Source organism: Meleagris gallopavo, chromosome 10 (genome assembly GCF_905368555.1).
Source record: "Meleagris gallopavo chromosome 10, MGAL_WU_HG_1.1, whole genome shotgun sequence".
Classification (NCBI taxonomy): domain Eukaryota; kingdom Metazoa; phylum Chordata; class Aves; order Galliformes; family Phasianidae; genus Meleagris; species Meleagris gallopavo.
The window spans coordinates 6,477,868-6,496,247 of NC_139413.1; the positions used below are offsets into that span (position 1 = coordinate 6,477,868).

The 18,380-nt window shown below is 45.3% G+C and overlaps 1 protein-coding gene across 4 annotated transcripts in view; it reads left to right on the forward strand.

The window, feature by feature from the left end:
- The window catches only part of MTA1 (metastasis associated 1), a 70,828-nt gene extending 54,144 nt beyond the window's left edge, over positions 1-16,684 (forward strand). For 2 of the 4 annotated variants that reach the window (XM_085231494.1, XM_085231492.1), the window contains exons 18-21: positions 4,068-4,079; positions 8,481-8,512; positions 11,358-11,509; positions 15,038-16,684. In XM_085231494.1, coding sequence (XP_085087620.1) covers positions 4,068-4,079; positions 8,481-8,512; positions 11,358-11,509; positions 15,038-15,176 — 335 coding nt within the window. In that variant the 3' untranslated portion in view covers positions 15,177-16,684. The remainder of the gene's footprint in view (positions 1-4,067; positions 4,080-8,480; positions 8,513-11,357; positions 11,510-15,037) is intronic. The other 2 variants (XM_085231493.1, XM_010715694.3) reach the window with 2 other exon arrangements.
- Positions 16,685-18,380: the final 1,696 nt, after the last annotated feature.

Below are 18,380 nucleotides of genomic sequence, written 5' to 3' on the forward strand. Positions count from 1 at the left end.
TGTGGTGTGGAGCCAGTTTGTGTTGGTGCTGCTCAGTGCTGGTGCCCCTTGCACAGGAGCTGGCTAGCTGTGCTGGCATGGGGCAGAGCTACCTAATACCTGTTGCCTGTGCTGTGCCAGAAAAGGGAATGTGGTGTGAGACATCCCCTTGGTTCCGAATGGAGTCACACTGGCTTATTGGTGTGGGGTCTGCTTGTTCAGATGGAGGGGAGGAGGTCAGAGGAGAGACAAAGCGTGAGTTGGAAGCTTTGTGGAGAGAGTGAAAGGCATTGAGAGTGAAGCAACCAGAGTTTAGGAGCCAACAAGTTAGGGTTGTGTGAAAGAATTGAAATGGACTCATCTATCCAGAAGTGACTGACTTTGGGATTATAACAGTCCTAAAACATGAGGAAAAAATTAATGAGAGTAAAGATGAATTATTATAATCGGTCCAATTCTTTTTTGTAAACACTGATGTACTGGGTGGCTCCTACAGACACTGCAGGAAGGGTGTTCTGAGTGTTTCCTTCTTCCACAACAGGCAGTGCATACTGGCTGGTTTGGTCATTTTGCATAGGTATGTACTGCAAAGAAAAACTGAATGGAGAGACTGAAAGACACTTTGTCTACTTCTGTTGAAACAGTTTCCAAGGAGATAATAACTTACTGCAGTATTACATGGATTATCCAGTCTGTTTTCTGTTGACATGCTGTGCTGGTGGCATCTGGAAGATACCTCATGTCAATCTCTGAATTGTAATGGCAAACAACTGGTATGGTGGGCTTCAGCTGAAGCCTCTTTGCTGAAAACTGGTGATAAAAGCCTTTTTGTGCTGGGCTTCCAAACTTATGGGGGATGCTATCTGTAAGGAGTGATGGGTTGTGGAGCTGACAGTATGTGGTGGGTCAGTATGGCTTTCCTGATGGCCAGCTCCTAAAGCAGTACGGAATCGAGAGGTTGCTTTGCTTTCTTTTTTAGAACTCAGCCCTCAGAAAAGCCTAATTAATGAAGTGCTGTGAATATTCTGCTATAAATGGAAATAGTTCCTATCTGGCTGGGTGTACCAAAGTGGTGACTGAGAGGGGAAAGGTTTGGAGGCAGAAGACCACCTCATCTGTGCAGCTGGAGCTCCCTGTGAAGAGCAGTAGTAGTGGGAGCAAAGGGAAAGCTGGGAAATGGGAATGTTGGTTGGGAGAGATCAAGGATGGAAAGGAAAGGGAACTGCTGTCACAGAGCAGCAGCCTGAACTAGTGTAACTAACTATGGAAACACTGGAAATTGCTGAAATGTTAAGAGTGCTTCAGATTTTTGCTTGAAAATGTTGCTCTTTCTCTTGCTACTGTAACTCCAGCTGAATATCTTTTAGCTATCCTTGTTCTCAACTTTCCCTGTTTAACCCTCTGCAGCCAAACTTTTCCAAACTTCGGATATGATTTGTCTGTACAATCAGCCAGAGTTTTGTCTGATGCTTCAATTCCAAGGCAGGAAAATTCACATCACTTTTTTTTCCCCCTTCCACTTTGTTTTATAGAAAAGCATAATTCTTTCATCCGTATTTTTGTTTTCCCTCTTTAAATCGAGTCAGAGGCATCATTAGGCGTACCCTGTCTTTCCCAGCACTCCTTCAGTGTTAGGCTGCATGGACAAACTCATGCAGATCTCTGCTTTTGGAACATAAGAAGCACAGGGAGTCTCATAAGCTGTAGAATACAATGAGATGTTAAAAATGTATACATTTATTCCTTTTTTCCATTTATGTTCTGATGCTTTTCAGACAATATTTGCCATGAATGATTCTCTAGAGAAGATGAAGGGACATTTTACTTTCTGGGCCCGGTTACTTTTGTCCTTCCAGCTGTTCAGCATGGGGTCTGTGTGACGTTCTTCCATACAAATCCCTACAGAGTGAAGGGAGGGAGCGCTGTGAGGTTTTTTTCCCTTGCACCATGCTAGCTTTCATCTAATCAAATGAGCTTTTCAAGGTCGTCACGTGCACTCTAAAATTGGCAGAAAGAGAAGGGAGCATGAAGGAGTAGCAGAAACAAAGGAGGAAGGCTTTTCCTGGCAACAAACATGCATTGATAAAAGAGGTATGGATTGTGCTCCATGTAAAACTGGAGAGGGAGAGCTGTGGAAACGAGGAAGGCATGAAAAACCCACTGCATCATGGAAAATAATTCTATCAAAGCAGAAGTTGTAGATGTTTGTCTCTGCTGAGAAGAGCGGCAGAAGTGCAATAGTAAAGGGCAATTTAGTCTAGCTGGGACTGGAATAATGAGCTGCAGCAGCCAGAAGGTACAGCTGGAAGACTTGGGCTGGAAACAAGCTGCAGATCTTTGAGTGAGATGAATTAACTGTTGGAATACCTTGCTTCTGCTGCTGTGTGTTTCTGGAACAAAATGGAGTGTGGATCAAATTTAATGTGTTTTGGTTTGTTGTTTCTCAGCTCCTTCTGTGACAACATGAATGAACTCCTGGAGCTGGAAGCATTACAGCTTTGTGAGCCTAGAGTGGCATTAGTGTAATTATCAAGAGATGAACATGAAAATTGAACTAGTATTTGTGATCAATAACAGCTGTTGAAGTGGAAATACAGGGACGTTCTCTGGCATCAGCTAGGTAGGGAACCAGACTGAGCCAGAAAGGACCTTTGGAATGACTTAGACTGCAAAAAAATTGATGTTACCTTGATGCATAAGCTGCATTAAGATTCTGCCTTTATCAGCAGTGAGGATACCTGGCCAGTACCCCTGCACATCCAGGAATGGCTGTAAACAAGTGCCAGTATCGCTCCCTTGGGAAATAATAATGCAGTACTGTGAGAAGTCCTGGCTTTAGCTATTGATATCCAGCTCAGTGTAATGCTAAGGCCAGGAGCAAAGATGCTTGGTGCTGCTTGAGGCCTTGACTATTTCTTGCCAGCAGTGGCATTGCTGGGAGGAATGGCAAGTAGCTTGTGATGCTTCTTGGGCCCGTGTGCAGTTTGTTTGGTTAGATCTTATGTCAAAAGCAGAGGTTATTTTTGAGAATTTTACTTAGTGTTTTGTATTCAGATGTTGAACGAATCTTTTTTTTTTCCCCACTGTCTCCAGTTTAGCCATGATGCTAGGATGAGTTTCTTTTGCTGCTATGGAGAAAGAACTGGAAATGAAATGGGGAGATGGACTTTTCACTCTGGATGAAAGAGTGAAAACCATTTAATTTATGAGCGATGGCACAGAATAAGATGTAAATATTGATTTAATGCAAGTAGTGTGTGTATCCCAAGGCCTTGCTGCGAGCAGGTGCAATTAATCTGAGAAGAAATAAATGAAGAAATGAATGATTAAGAATGCAAAGGCAGAATTGCAAATGACCTGAATGATACAAAGCCTGAATTTCTGTGTGGATGTGGAGTCTGTGTGATATGTATCATATATATACATGTCATGTGTGTGTATATATACATATATAAAGTACAATACTCCTGATTCTAACAACGGCAAGTAATTCAGTGATTTCTAGTCCGTATACTTAGACTCACCACACCTTAAAACAGCGAGCTGTGTGGCTTGATGGCTTTTTTCTTAACCACTCAGTGTGGTTACTACAGTTGGGCAGAGTGTACCCTGCCTTTTAGGAATGAGGTGAGTAGTGGTGAGATCTGTTCAGATGGAGCCAGGACCTGCTTGGCCAATGGCTCCCTGTAGCTGGAAGGTCCAGCTTTGCACCAACGAAGACATCATCTGTGAGGCACTGCAGGGCACATCAGTGTGAACTCTTGGACTGAGTGTTTTAGGAACATCTGTCCAAATCCAGCAAAGTTTGTGTGCAGGAGTTAATGGAAGGAGGTGGATAATGAACAACTACTCATACAAAATTCAGGCTGCTCTGTTTGGAATTACTTATTTGGAATGCTGGTTGTTTAATGTTGTCTTGGGTTTATCTGTCCAACAAGCAATCACTTCTGTGTTCCATTACAAACAAAACAGTCTGTGTCTCTGTATTTGTTGCATGGGGCTGGGCTACTGTATTCTGAACTATGTGAACCTTTCCCTTTTTTTAACCTTAGATCTTTTTTTTCCTTTTCCTTTGCCAATCTTGGTAGGAACTTACCTAGGTAAGTAAATTGCAATTTTAACATTGTTTTCATATACAACAGAATTTGAAGAAAATATTAGTCTAGGTGGTGTCAGGTACAATTTCTGACCTCTTCTGCTTGTTGCACTTGTGTTCCTGAAGGTTTGTAGCTTTTGTTTGCTGGAAGGTGGGCCCTCAATCCATTCACAATGGGAACACACTCAGCAGTGTCAGAGAGGCACTAAGGCCTTCTTGCAGGCTTACAAAAACTGTGTGTGTGTGTGTGTGTGTGTGTGTGTGTATGTCAACACACAGATATTTTTTTTTTTTTTTTTGCCAGTGAACCACTAACCTGGAAGCAAAATCCTTGTTCATCATACCTCATTCATGCATGCTTCTTTTTCTTAATAGCTTGCTTACAAATGTGGTACTGTTGGTGTTTTTGTTACGGCTAGGAAAGATGGAGTCCCAGCAGGAGTGCTTCTGGAAAAGGAAAATGCATATAAAGAGCACGTGGAGTTGGAAAGCAATGTATTTTAGCGTGCCCTGCGTTCTAAGCTGACTGGTTGTGAAAGTATTGACTGAGTTCTCAGTTTTCCTTGTAACTGAAGACGTGTTTATGAATGTTGCTGCATATTGCATGTTCTGTGTGATACTTCTCTTCAGTAAGCAGAAGTGAAAGCAAAATGCCATCAGTGAGTGATTGATGCCTGTATAGATTGAAAAAATAAAAAACGAGGCTCACACAACATGGAGGACCTATATTTTTCTGCATGGTGCATAAGCTGAAGAGTGGAGTGAGTAAGTTCTAGGAGCAAAGAATGAAAAAGCATCAGTTTATGTCCAGGGGTTGGAGGCTGGGCTGCTCTTCTTCCTTAATACCAGGGTTAGGTCTGTGCACAATTGTTGTGCTGCACTGTCACATGGTCTGTAAGTGTATAGGCAGTGGTGTGTATGTTCCAACACAGAGAAGTGCTGGAAGACTTGTACCCAAATAGGAGAACAGCAGCACTTGATGCTTATTCTGCAACTTCTTCGTGATAGCTGAAAATACCTCCACTCCAAGCAATGCTGGGTGTGCTGCTGAAGATTTAGGCTCTCTTCCTTTTCAGCATGGCAGTTATGTGTTATGTATGGCTTAGAAAAGGAAAAAGGAGGCTGAATTTGAGCTGTGGGAGTGGTTTCTGGATGGTATTCAGGTGCAAGGGTCGTCTTGCCGTGAGCAGAATAGCAGCAGCAAGGGGCGTGCGAGTCTCTCCTCAGGTGTCAGAGGGACTGGGTGAGCTGGTTTGCTCTTCCATCCCAACCAGAGCCCACCTCCCCCTCCAGGTGTTGCTACCAGCTCTCCTTACCCTCATGGGATGCTCCTGGAGTATTGCTATGGGTGGTGCAGGATGTTACTGTTTGCTATTCACTCCTTTAGTAAAGGGAGAATTAGCTCCAGGTGGTAGGAGATTGTACATGAGAAGAACCAGGTTGGTAGATCAAGGGGTGATACTTGCAGCTTTGATCTTTCCAGAGTGGAGAGTTCAGTGGGCCATTGTGACCTGCTGTGACCATTTTGGACTGAAATCTCATCTGTAATTGAGCTTATGCCTGGGGAACCAAGGTCACCAATTTGTCAGGAGTGGAGGCTTGCTCCAGGATCTCTTTTAAACTCTGTGCTCTGCTTAGTTGTTTGGCTGCCATTTTGGTAACAGTGTAGAAGGGTCTGTGGCAAAGGGCATCTGCAGGTGTATGTTGCTTGCCTCATCTTCACCTAATCTTCTGGGACCTCCTGGTGCTTTCATTGAGTAGTGGAAATTTTGGCAGGAGGAACTGAATGGGAAGAGTTTTTCTAGTGCCTTGAGCTTTCTCAGTGCTACAGGAAGAAAAAAAAAAATGTGGTCTTGAGGTTTTAGAACATGTGTCAGTGTCTTTGACTGCAAAAGAGTGAAAGAGCTGCTTGAAGTCATCATTGTAGACTTTTTTGCTTTGTGATACTCAGTTCTTACAGGTGCATGTCTGATAGACCTCATCTCTTGCACAGAAGCCACTAAAACCTCTGGGTGAGGATCCATGGTTTCCAGCACAGCTGTATCTTGTTGCTGTGGCAGCTGTACTGCAGCGTGTTGCAGATGTTACGCTGTCTGCTCCTCTTAGGTGACTGATCTGGGTAAAGCTGCTCACTTAGCAGCAGCACTTCAGCTGCTTATACTTCTACTGTGATTATTTTTATTGCAAACCGAAGCTGGTCTTTTAGTGTCTGTTTTCATATTGATTCTTTCAAACTCTAGTTATCAGAGTGTGACTAAGGGGAGAAGTAGCTAACTGCTGCCTTATTGCTATGGTAGCAAGAGCATGAATTGTATGGAAGTTGTGTCTTATTTTACTGAAGCAATATTTTGTTACGTGCATTTTATTCCAGAAGCCAGAGCTTATGGGTGAGGGTGTCCCTGTTGTAGACCATTGTTTCCTTGCTGTCTGGAAACAGCTGGGACTGGAAGCTCTGGGCTCAGAGCTGGCCCTCAGCCTGTGCCAGTATCTCCTGGAATATTCTGAGTTAATTCTGGTGCTGAGGATTAGCAATTCTACTGTCTGTTGTACAACCAGCAGTAGTCATCGCAGCAGCAGCCATGTATATCAGCTGCTCCTGTAGGCTCATATTCCCTAGTATGAGAAAAGAGCTAATCCTGAGTGTGGTTAGCAAGAAATGCATGGCTTCAGTCCAAGGCGTAGCATCCATGGGTTTACATCTCCCAGAGCTCCTGTGAATGAGGAAAGTACTATCTTCCTGTCAGGGATGGGAGAGGAAGAAAGCAAGGCCTAAAGCTCAGCTTCTGGGCTGCAGCCAGTGGCTCTGGGCCATGTCCTGCTGGCTGTGCCGTCCCAGCAGGCACTGTCTCTTTGTCCAGGCACAGGCAGCTGCCTGCAGCTGGATGTTGCTGCTTCTGTGTGAAAGAGGAGCAATTATCTGGAACTCACATCGCTTCTGTTAACATCCAGAGGTTGTTACTGGTCAGCTTGACGCATGGCACATCTGTTCTGCACATTTGGTGGAAGTCGTCTTGGCAACTGTTTCTTCATCTCTTTGGATACTTAACCAGAAAAACATTGCAAAAAGCACGTGTCCTCACGTTTGAAGTAGCCAATAGCATACATCTCTTCTGAACGAAAATAAACTTGGTATAAACCTTATGTAAACTGTTGATTGCTAACGTGGTGTGGTGATGCTCAGTGCTCAGCAAAGTATCCCCCATTGTGCCCTTCTCCCTCACAGTACATCACTGAGCCTTCTATTTCCTGCTGTACCTGCCATGAGTACATCCTCTTTGCTCTTACCAAGGAGGATTTCAAGGAATCTGCTGGAGTACAGGCCATCACTGGTCTATTCTTGCTGGATTCCATATTTTGCTGTTCTTATCCCAGCTTAGTTGGCTAACAGTGGGAAATGGCAAATGCCAAACTGAAAGAGTTGTGCTGGGAAACTTGTTAGTGATGTGAAGGCAGAGTTAGTCACTGCTTCTGTAGCTGGTACCAGTACAATGTGTTTGCTTTGTTACACCAACCTTCTTGCTTTTCAGCCAGAAGGGGCTGAGAAGCATGGTTTGGTGCTTTAGTGTTAATGGCATGATGTTTCCTAGGAGCATGCATTTCAGGAAACCAAGTGGTAATAACAAGTGTTTCTTAGATCTACTAGTCCTTTCTGTGCTGTACTCTGCTGCCTTAGAGCAGCACTTTGTTCTCTTGTCTGCCAAGACCTGCAAGCTCTCGTCTTAGTGAGGAACAGCACAGTGCATACCTCGTGGTGGTGTGATGGGATGTCTGATGGGGTAGGAAGTGGCAATCGAGTAAAACCAAGCCCTGGTGCCTCCTGGCACTGGCTGTGCTGCTGGAGGAGGGCTGTGCTCAGTGATAAACGGAGCTGAGCCTGTGGAAGGATTTAGCAGCGGTAGGTGAGAGCAGGTTATCTCTGCAGTCTGCTTGCTAAAAGCTTGGAGCTGACATCTGAGCGAGTTGTTCCCTGGGCACCTAGGGATGACAGGAAAGATGTTACTTGTTGCTGTCTTGACAGTATAATACCTTCTACTTTCTCCCTTCTCGGTACCAGTAAATTCCCCAATAAAACCAGAACATCAGTTTTTCCCAAGGACTTGAGGAAAACTTCAGGTCTAAAAGAGGAGGTGTACTTGCAGTGGTAGTTTGACAGTGTGAGTAAATGGAGAGAAGACTGAGCAAATGAAATGTTTTTAATCTGGGGGCTCTGCTCTGCAAACCACCTTGTTAAGGAAGCTCTTTTCCCAGTTACGTTCCAAGGAGGGGAGAAGTTAGTTTGGTAGAAAACTCTTTATTTTAGCAAAACAACTCAGTTGCAATCGTAGTTGCGTGTTTTGATTTTGTACTTTTTCTGTCTTGGCAAAGCAATGGTCTTACCAGCTCTATTCTCTTTCCTGTTTGTTAGGTCTGCCTAACCACGGACAAACCAGACAAATGGTAAGAGAATGCTCATTTAACCAAAACAGGGAAAAGAAAAACAATTACTATTAACCCTCTCTAGATAGAACACCCCATTAAACCGTAGTGTTTCACTTCCATCTTTGCTGTTTGCAGCTGGTCACGCTTCCCAGTTCCTCAGGAAACTTGAATAAACAATTATTTTGGGGCATACGAAAAGTCCAAATGATTGAATAAAATTGAAAACTCAAATCAGTGGTTACATCAGTGATATTGTTCTGAATGGAACGTTTTCTTTCTGCTCCTATGGAAACTGAGTGGCTGTTTATAGCAAAGCTCTGGGATGTGTTTCTAGATGGAACGTGTTTCACTGAAGGAGGAAGGCTTACATGATGGAAGGGTTTGTTTGGAAAAGTCTGTTCTGTTTTGTTTTTTTCTTTAGGAAGTTGGTGTGCGAGTTGTCTTCTGAGAATGCTTGTTCTTTTGTGTTCTTTTATTTTTTTCTGGAGTAATAACAATTCCTTTCATCCACGATGCTGAGATTTATCAAAGGACAGAAGCAAATAGCCAGTCTGACTGATGCATCTCTGGCAAAATGCTGTCGCGCCAGAGCGAACGTCATGAGAAGGGGCCAGCACAAGGGCTATGCATCACTTTGCCCCTTCACTGGTAGTTCTTGTGAGACCTCAGTCTTCCATCTCTCTGCTCATGGGAGAGAGCTTGAAGCATAATTGTATTTCTGGCCAGAGAAGATCTGCTTGGGGTGCTGATGAAGTGGAGTTGGCCTCAGCAGGTGAACTCCCGCAGTACATTGGTGTCAGCAGAGTCCTCCAACGTGGATAAATCAGGTCTGAACGATGGGCACCAAGAAGTGACCACAAGTATTCAACGTAGTGACGTGCTCAGATGGTAGGCAGCAGCAGGAGGCTGTCCCTGGAGAATGCTGTTCAGCTGGTAATAATGAAGCATTCATCTGGTTTCTTACTTGAGCATCTGATACCAAGTGGCAAATTACATTTCTCATTGCGTTCAGCTTCACTTCTTGTCACGGAGGAGACTGGCTACTTGTTTGTGTCTGCTGTATAAACCAGCTCAGTGCAGTGTGACAACCTAACACTTGTTAGCTACAAGGGTGGGGACCCTGAACTGCCTCACTTCTGGTTGCTCAATAAAAGATGCTACTGAACTGAAAACTGAAGGCCCATGTTTCAGGATGTGCCATTTGAAACATTGCTCTGTGCAGGTAGAAGAAAGGTGACTCTGAAGCACACAGGTCCCCCTCCTAGGTATTTCCAAGAACTCTCTTGGGAGTTGTTCTGCATATACAGCACATGGGGAGGAACTTTCCATCATAACATGAATGGAAGAATGTTCTTGGAGAAATCTGGAGGGGCAGAGGAGACAAAAGCCTTTCAATGGAAACCTTTTCCTTAATAAACCTCGAATGTAAAAGCAATTTCTTGAAGTATTTCCGTGGTTTGCTGTGGTGCCAAAATTGTTGTGTATAACAACATGGAGCTGGGCAACTAAGAAATCAAATTGTTATTGCACTTGTGTACAGCAGTTTTAAAGAGCTTAGGATTCTAAAAGATGGGGTTTTGTTTGTTTAGCTGTAAAACCCTCATGCTTGACAAGAAGCAGGTATGTCTAACATAGTTGATTAAGGCTGGTCAAAAAAAGTCATTAATCAATTTTTATTTTCTCCTCAGATAAAACATGTCAGGGTGGTTTTTTTCCTCTCTTGTTGGACAAACTGAAGTCTGCTTATAATAAGTTGAGTGGGTTTTTGCCACCAGCTGCCCATTTCAGGGTTTGAGTGCACCTTGTGTCCCCACCTTTCCCTTTGAGGTGGCTCTGCCAGGTGGGACGTCCCTCCTGAATGTGTTCAGTTTCCCATTTCATGGTCAATGGGAAGCCTTGGTGCATCAGGGGAGGTGGTCTAGCCTGTGATGTACCAGAATTAAATTTTTTGGCATTTCTTGGCGTTTTCTGACCAGCTTTAATTCATGCATATCAATTTTTTCTGGGCCCTTATTTTGCATCTTTCCTGACTGTCCAGTGTTACCAATTTCAGTGGGATTTCTCAGTGTGCTAATCAGCAGGAAGAGGGGCAGCAGAACTGGACTTCAAATGATCAAGGACAGCTGCATTTGCGAAGCTTAATCCTTTGCTCCCTTGCATCTGCACCTCTCTTATTAACAGCTCACATTTTTCCAGTTGAGTGGAAGGGGGCTGTGGGTCTGGAAAATGATAGCTTTGTCGTTTCACAAAGTGAATGTATTCTGTTTGGGAAATCCGTGTTGTTAAATGCTAAAGGGATTTTATGATGAAAGAAGCTAAGCTTTGTAATTCTAGATTTGTTTACAATAACTTGTCGGGATTATATACCATCATCATTAAATAATAACCTCCTTAGAACAAAAAGGACCTGGGTAAGTTTGGTGCCCCAGAATAAATGTGAATTCAAACTTTTCTATTTCACATGCTGCATAACTAGATTTCCTTCCTTGGAATCAATGGAGTTGCTCTAGGTTTATGGTAGCAGCTGAAATCTAAGTCACGTGCTCAGTCTTTCAAACTTGATGTCATCTTTCAGACACAAACAACAGATTATTGGTGATGCCTTCCATTTACAATTTGTTCTGTCGCTGAAGTATTGCTGCCCTGTTGTATAATGGAGGTGCCTAACTTCTACTGCTTGTGGACAATTGCTTCTGTGTGAATTCTGCATTCAGTCATGGGCAAGAAGGGTACATGTTTCCCAGAACCTCTGAACAACTAATATGAAAACTTTTAATTCTCTTTTCCTTTGTTTGAGTGCTTATCGTGTGCTGTTGCAGGTTTGTTGCAGCCCGTAACTGTACTTTTTTATGTATCACGTCAGGGACCAAGCCGAAACTTGCTGCTCAATGGGAAATCATACCCAACAAAAGTCCGATTAATTCGTGGTGGATCCATGCCTCCAGTGAAAAGGAGGAGGATGAACTGGATTGATGCACCAGATGATGTTTTCTACATGGCCACTGAAGAAACCAGGTGAGAAGCTTGGGCTTTTAGGAGGGTTCAAGGGATGTCTTCTGGTTTCTGTTCCATGTGGGTGTTACTGCTGCAGACTGGATACAGGCACTGCTGCCGGTGCTTAGATGGATAGAGGCTTAGCTGGATATGTCTCATGTCTTACATGCCTTGTCATGCGCTTACGTTCAAGAAAAAAACAGATTCTTCTTCCTGAACAATTCCTTTAAGATATGGGCAGTAAGGTGAAGGGGACAAGAGAGATGTTCACCTGGTTTAGACCTATAAATGCCTGCGGAGATCCTATCCCAGTGTATCAGAAACAGAATAGGGCCTTCTGGTGCATTGGTAATGCTGAGGAGCTGCACTGCATTCACTGCTCTGCGTTCCTATAAAAGCTTTTATGTTTACATACACTGAAAACTGCTGAATTATGCACAGCATTATCCACTCTTGGAGCATATATCTTCCCGGTGCCGATTCTTTTGGCCACGATAATTTTTTGAGGTTGCACGTGCCCTGTATGCCTTCTTGCATGCTGAAATCTGTCGTATTGCTTCCCAAAACATCATTTGTGCCCCCCAGCAGGCAGGAACAGCAGCTTTCTGCCCAGCACCTAGCAGAGACAGGCATGACAACTATGGAGTGCCTGTGTCCTTACAAGTAACACGGAGGACGTGAGCTTTGGGTGCTTGTTCTCTGTGGTACAACTAAGTAAGATGCTGCTTTTGAGCATTCTTTTATTAAGCATGAAGTGTGTGAGTGGTCCAGAGTTCCGATGTCCTCAACCTCCTCCTTAGCCTGCAAAGCATTTCAGGAGTCAAGTGACTGTTCTGTGGGCCTGCTTCTAGCAGTGGGCTTTGTACATGGGCTGAGATGGTGATGTTCAAGTTACTGTCCACCTGTGCATTTCACCTCGGTTCGTGTCATTAGCTTCTTTTCTTCTTTTCCTTCTCTTTCTGTGAGGTGCTGTGAAAGTAAACAGTGGGATCTGCTGTATAATAGAAAGCAAAATGAGAAGTAATTAGTTTTTAAGGGAAGCGTGTCTTTATTCCTGTCATCTTGCTCTGATGAAGAGGTGCTGGGATCCCGTTACAGATCTCCAGCTCTGACACATTCACGTGCCATGGCAAATGCAAGGCTTTCCATCTCTAATTCAGTCCTCACGTGCTCGAGGCATATTTCATGATCCTCCAGTTGCAAAAAACTGCTTGCCACATTTATCTTCCCAACCACAAGCAGTACTACAGATCTGTGGTAGAAATGTCTCAATATGACCACAGAGCCCTGCTATTTGATCTGTACAGAACGGAGAGAATATTTATCGGCTGCGGGGTCGGATGTGAGAACTGCTTACTGTAGGAGGCAGAGCAAGGAGGAAGGACCAGCCTCACAGCGAGCAGCACATCTCAAACATGGCAATCAGAGCACGGCAATAGGCATCAGTTCAGTAAGATGGTATCTCTTCAAAAGAAAAAAAGAACAGGCCTCTTTGTCCAGCAGCTTCGCTGCCTGGTGAGTGTGAAAAGAGACGTTTGGCAGCCTGCTGAAAATCAGGGAAGCTTTCAGCCATGTAGCATTGTGAGAGGCACGGGTTTTCTGTTGGGCATTTCACCTCTAACTTTTCCCTGAGCCATCTGCTGCATTCCAGTGTCAGGAATGTAAGGCTTGTTTGTGAACTCCGGAACAAGCTGAGCTTTGTGTAGGCTCCGTAGCAATCAATCTAACACTGCTATCTGCATATCGTCCTCCAGCTGAGGGCCAGGCTGTTTTTGGTCACAGAAAGCAGGTTTTCCTGAAGTTTTACCCCTCTCTGTCCCCTTTGTGTGGTACTGTTGAGGACAGTGCTAGGAGACTGGATAGCTGTGAGGGAGCAGCTTGAGAAGTTGGTAGATTAAAAGTAATAAGTTCTTGAATTCAAGCATCAGAGTACAGAGCTCAGCCTTTATAATTTATGCGAGTGAGGCACAGTGTGGGCTGATCAGAATGTAGAGCTGCTGAGAGATTATTTCTGATGGCAGCACACCTGACAGAACACAGACGCTGTGAGAAGCTCTGCTGGCTAAAAAGTAGATGGACTTCAAAGTGAGTCTTGGAATAACCCTCTCCTCGAGGTTCCCCTGCTCCTACATGCTTTCCCCCCAGTTCTCTTCTCTCCCCACCCCATGCCCTTTCAGCTTCAGAAGAAACTGGAGAAATGGGGACGTGTAGCGAAGATGTACATGTGTGTGTCTGTTGAAAATTTGGCCCCAGTCACGTCAACTAATCAGAAATGTAGCAGTTACCTCTGGGGGGCAGCTGGTCCAGCTGTGGATTGTGAAGCCATGTGGCTGCCCTTCCTCTCAGGCAGTGTCAGATCTCTCTGATGCTGAAAAAGCTAGAAAACCTTTAAGGAAGGAGTCTGCAGGACAGGCATCCTTATCAACCCCTCCTTGTGGTCCCGGTTCCTGAGCTGAAGGCTGTGCATAATGGTGCTGCTGGTCTACTCCTGTGAATATTTATCACCTTCCTTTCTCATCTCTATATGCTTTTGACCACCACAACATCCTCTGGAATTGATTTCCTCATGTTAATTATACAGTGTACTTCTTTGTTTTTGCTGGTTTCTCTAAGGCGCTTCCTCTAAGCCTGGTATCAACAGAAGGAAGCAAGTAGTGTTTCTTTCCAGCTTTTTTTGCTAATTTTAAGCCTTTGTTGTATCTTTATCTGTATTTTACTTTCTCATCTGATGGCAATCTGCTTCCTGCCTCCGATAAGGCTTGTTGCTGGCCTTGTAACATACAGAGACACTCTTAACAAGTGCAAAACTTGAATGTTGTTCATTTCTAGATTGGGTGCACGCAGAGCAGGGGAAATAAGAAAGGGAAGATGCCTTGCTAGCATTCCCAGTGGGGAGAGTGAGAAAATAATGATTGAAAAAGAAAAACAAGGCTGCAGCATTGGATCCCTCGTTAGTGGCAGCCCTGGAGCTCCCCTGTGGGAACTCAGCCTGGTGACACCGCTCCGTGGGGATGGAGCACTGCTGGCTGGTGCTGACTGTGTCTGTGGGGAGAGGCAGCTGTGTGCACCTGCTGGGAAACAGGGAATGGCAGCAGTGGATTAGATTAGCAGGCAGGGAAGTGACCCGAGCTGCCATAGATTTGTTTGCTACTTGTCTTTGTGCATTCCCACAGAGCTGCCTGCAGCACGTCGTGTGGATGTGCTCGCATGCATCGAAATAAAGGAGTGATGTGGTTGACGTAACTATTTCACGTGATGCATTTACGGCGGCAGGTCCCGGTCCTGTGAAACTGGGCCAGGGTGCCTTCTGCTCTGCAGGGAGAGGCTTCTGGAACGCTGGATGCAGTTGGCCCCTTCATTGATGTGTTTATAAATGAGAAAGCAAAAGTTCCCCGGGAAAGCATTGCCAAAACAAACAGCGTCAGTCCATCCCGCTAGGGAGCAGCCTCTGCGTGTGCAGGCCTGGCTTTGCTTGGGGAAATGGAGAGGCCTGCAACGCCTAAGCCTTTGGTCTCTGTAATGCATTCCTTTCTTCCTTACTGTCTGCAGGAAAATCCGCAAGCTGCTTTCCTCCTCCGAAGCCAAGCGAGCCGCCAGACGCCCTTACAAGCCCATTATCCTCCGGCCAATCCAGGCAGTGCAGCTCCGCCAGCCCATGAATGATGAACCCATAATCATTGAGGATTAACACACGCTGAGCAGCTCTCCGGATGGCGGCCGATCTGCCCGAAAGAATCTCTCCTCCGATGTATACTTGAGTTTCTATGGCTACAGCATTGAACTAACTGTTGAAGAGAGGGAACTTCTGAGGAACTGTTTTGCATCTTTTAAACCCTTAAAAGGAACTCAGCCTTGCTCTGAGCCTCCGACCACAGACTGCTCTCTCTTGCGCGCGCTCTCTCCTTCTCTCTTCTTTCTTTTTCTCGTTATTTTTGGTAGCCTCTTTTCTCCTTTGCTTCTACCCCTTTTGTAGACAGGGGGAGGGAAAGTAAGTTTAACTTATTAAGAGAATGTGGACTAGTACTTTTTAGCTTTGTTTCCTCTTCTGATGTACGGAGAGCTAGAACCCTTATTTTGTGACTGAGCTCTCGTTGCAAAGCCGTTTTTACGAGGCTGTGTTGTAAGTTTGTTTTTTTTTTTTTTTTTTTTAATTTTGTGGACGGTGCCATTTTTTATTTCATTTATATTATTTCTTTTGTAGATAAATTTCCAACCTCTATCAGATATTTGCAAATAGGAGCTGGGAGCCAGCCCCAGGTTCAGCCTGTTTTCTTTGGTCCTGTCCCTTATGTTTTTTGGATAATTTTTCACGGCCAGTTGTGCTCCTGCACAAGACAGAAACAACTCAGGCTGAGAAAGGAGTGAGCTAAGAACTGAAGAACCTTGCAGAGCATTACACTAACGGTGTGTGCAATGGAGGCCAGGCTGCCGGAGTCAGGTGCCCTTGCTCTATCAATCCCTGGGAGATGTGGCTCGTAGCACTTCTCTCTGCAACCAGCAGTTTGCGCGCTGCCTTCTCTCTGACATCTGGAACCCTACGTGCTGTTGTGCCTCCGACACCCAGCAGTAGGCCCAGCAGTGTAATGAATTGCTTTGCTCTGGCTCCAAGAGTCAAGTACGCCAATGCCCAGGGACATTTTGCTTAGAATTCTGAACCTGTTTGTGCATCCGTGGTTTTGGACACGCTTCTCCCAGGACAAAACCTGGTTTCTCTTAAATTGCGTTCCTGTATGTTTCCCATCTTGAAGAGAATTTAAATTACAGCCGGGTTTTAATTTGAACACGTTGCGTCTGAAGTTCAGTGTTTTTTTTTCCCCCTTGACATTTCTTGTGTTTGAGGTTTCTTGCATCTCTTGAACTTCTTATGTATTTGCAAGTCTGTATGATTTCTTTTTCATATGTCTTCTCATTGCAGCGCATCTGCTGAATGCCCTGCTCTGTTTTGAAAGGATGTAAACTATCATTTGCAACTTGTGCTGATCTGTACATGTACCTGCCTCCAGCAGACACAGCATGTAATAACCCCCCAAGTCATTCCATATGTGTCAGCGGTGAGATGAGCCAAAGTTGTATTTGGGTTGTCACAGTCCAACCGTGATTCTGTGCGACTCTGCCGGCCCGCCGGGTGAGGCAGAAAGGAATCCCCACAAAATGAAAACGATTCAGTTAACTTTACTTAATAAACCTGGAAAGTGAGCTTTTGTGAAACAGCTGCTTTTTGTCTCTTCTGGCACAGCCCCTGGGACCCTCGGTGTTGTGGTCCTCTTTACATCCGCGCTCCTCTTTACGTCCGAGAGCTGTGTTGTGCTTGCAAGTGTTTGCACAGCGGTGATGTTGTACAGGGCAGCAGTCATTCACAGCTTGCTTCCCCTAACGTGCAGTTAAAATATTTCTGGCGCTTCAAAATCCAACTCCCTCCCTCCTCCTCTTGGATGCCACAGCTCTGAATGAGCCCTTTGTGTGCGTGGGCTGCTTCGCGGCACGGCTCTGACGTGTGGCAGAGTGAAATCCCAGGGGCTGAGCAACAAAACGCGCTGATGTTTGAGTGCTTCGTTTCTACATTCATTCCTTAGCAGGATCAGCAAAGTGCTTCCAACGTTCCTCCGCTTGGGAGGGGCGAGACTGATCTGATGGTGAGTAGGTGCGTGCTGGGCAGATGTGAACCTGTCCTGCATTTGGAGGTCATGTTTTCCTGCCTGGCACTGAAGGCAGGAGGGGGCAGCTGAAGGATGGGCAATGTGAAGGGCACTGAGCTCGGTGGCCAGAAAGCCTTCAGGTTGTGCCAGAGTGCTTTGGCAGTTTTACTGTGCTAGATTGCTGACAGCAGGAAGAACGCTGGGTGGTGGTTTTTTTTTCTCAGCAAGGGAGCTGTCTCAGGCATCGCACATGAAATCAGAAAGGTCACACTGAGCATCAGTGTCCAGCACACGGAGCTGTACGGTGCTGTGTGCGGTGGTACAGCTGTGGGTGCACATCAGCTGGCAGGGCAGGAACAAACCGAGATGTGAGAGAAGCTGCTCAGAGCCAGAACGACCACGTGGGGGTGCCAGCTCTGCACTTTGAAACGACTTAAAAGCTTTCTTGGAGGGACTCCAGGGGTGACTTTGGAAATAGGTACAGGCAAGCAGAGAATATCCTGACCTGCCGTGGCTTTGAAGGATCCCCCGTGTGTCCTTAAATATGGGTGCCATTTTTCAACAGGTTGGAGGAGACTTCGATCCCTGTGCTTTCCTGTACCTGACATCTGTACGTCTACAACACGGGAAGAGGGTTTGGAAAATACCTTTAGCAATAGTAGGAAGATACAGGTCTCAGGAAATGCAAAGGCAGCAGCAGCTCAGCCCCGAGCTGCCCTTCTCTCAGGCCATCTGCTGTCACCAAGCCTCTCCCTGATCAGCCTCTTACGTTGAAAATGGTATTCTCATTCACTCGCTGATGCACTGCTGATGCAGGGATTGCTTCTAATCTTATTTTTCCTTTTTTTCCTGCTGTAGGGCTGGTACGTGGGTACGTACAGCTGATTCATTCCCAGCCCCTGCTTCCAGCTCCTTATGAGCCCTTAAGATGGAAGGGGGACAATATGTTCCGAAGGAGGGGAGCCCTGGGCAGGTGGGAGACTCCAGGTGTATTTGCTCCACGCTGCAGAGCCAGGAGGAAAGGCACCTTGCTTTTCCCTCTGGATTTTGGCATTGGCTGTGCTTTTGCTGCTGTCCCATGAAAGCAGAACACTCTCCTTAACAGTGCTGTTGAAATGGTGTGGAAACAAAAACTGTGACCAAAACTAATGGTTCTGAAACTCACATTCCTGCTGTGGGAGGCAGACTGTAACTGGGACACTACTGTGGAGTTGTAAAGCAAAATACATGCTGAAATTCCCTTTGAAATGGAAATT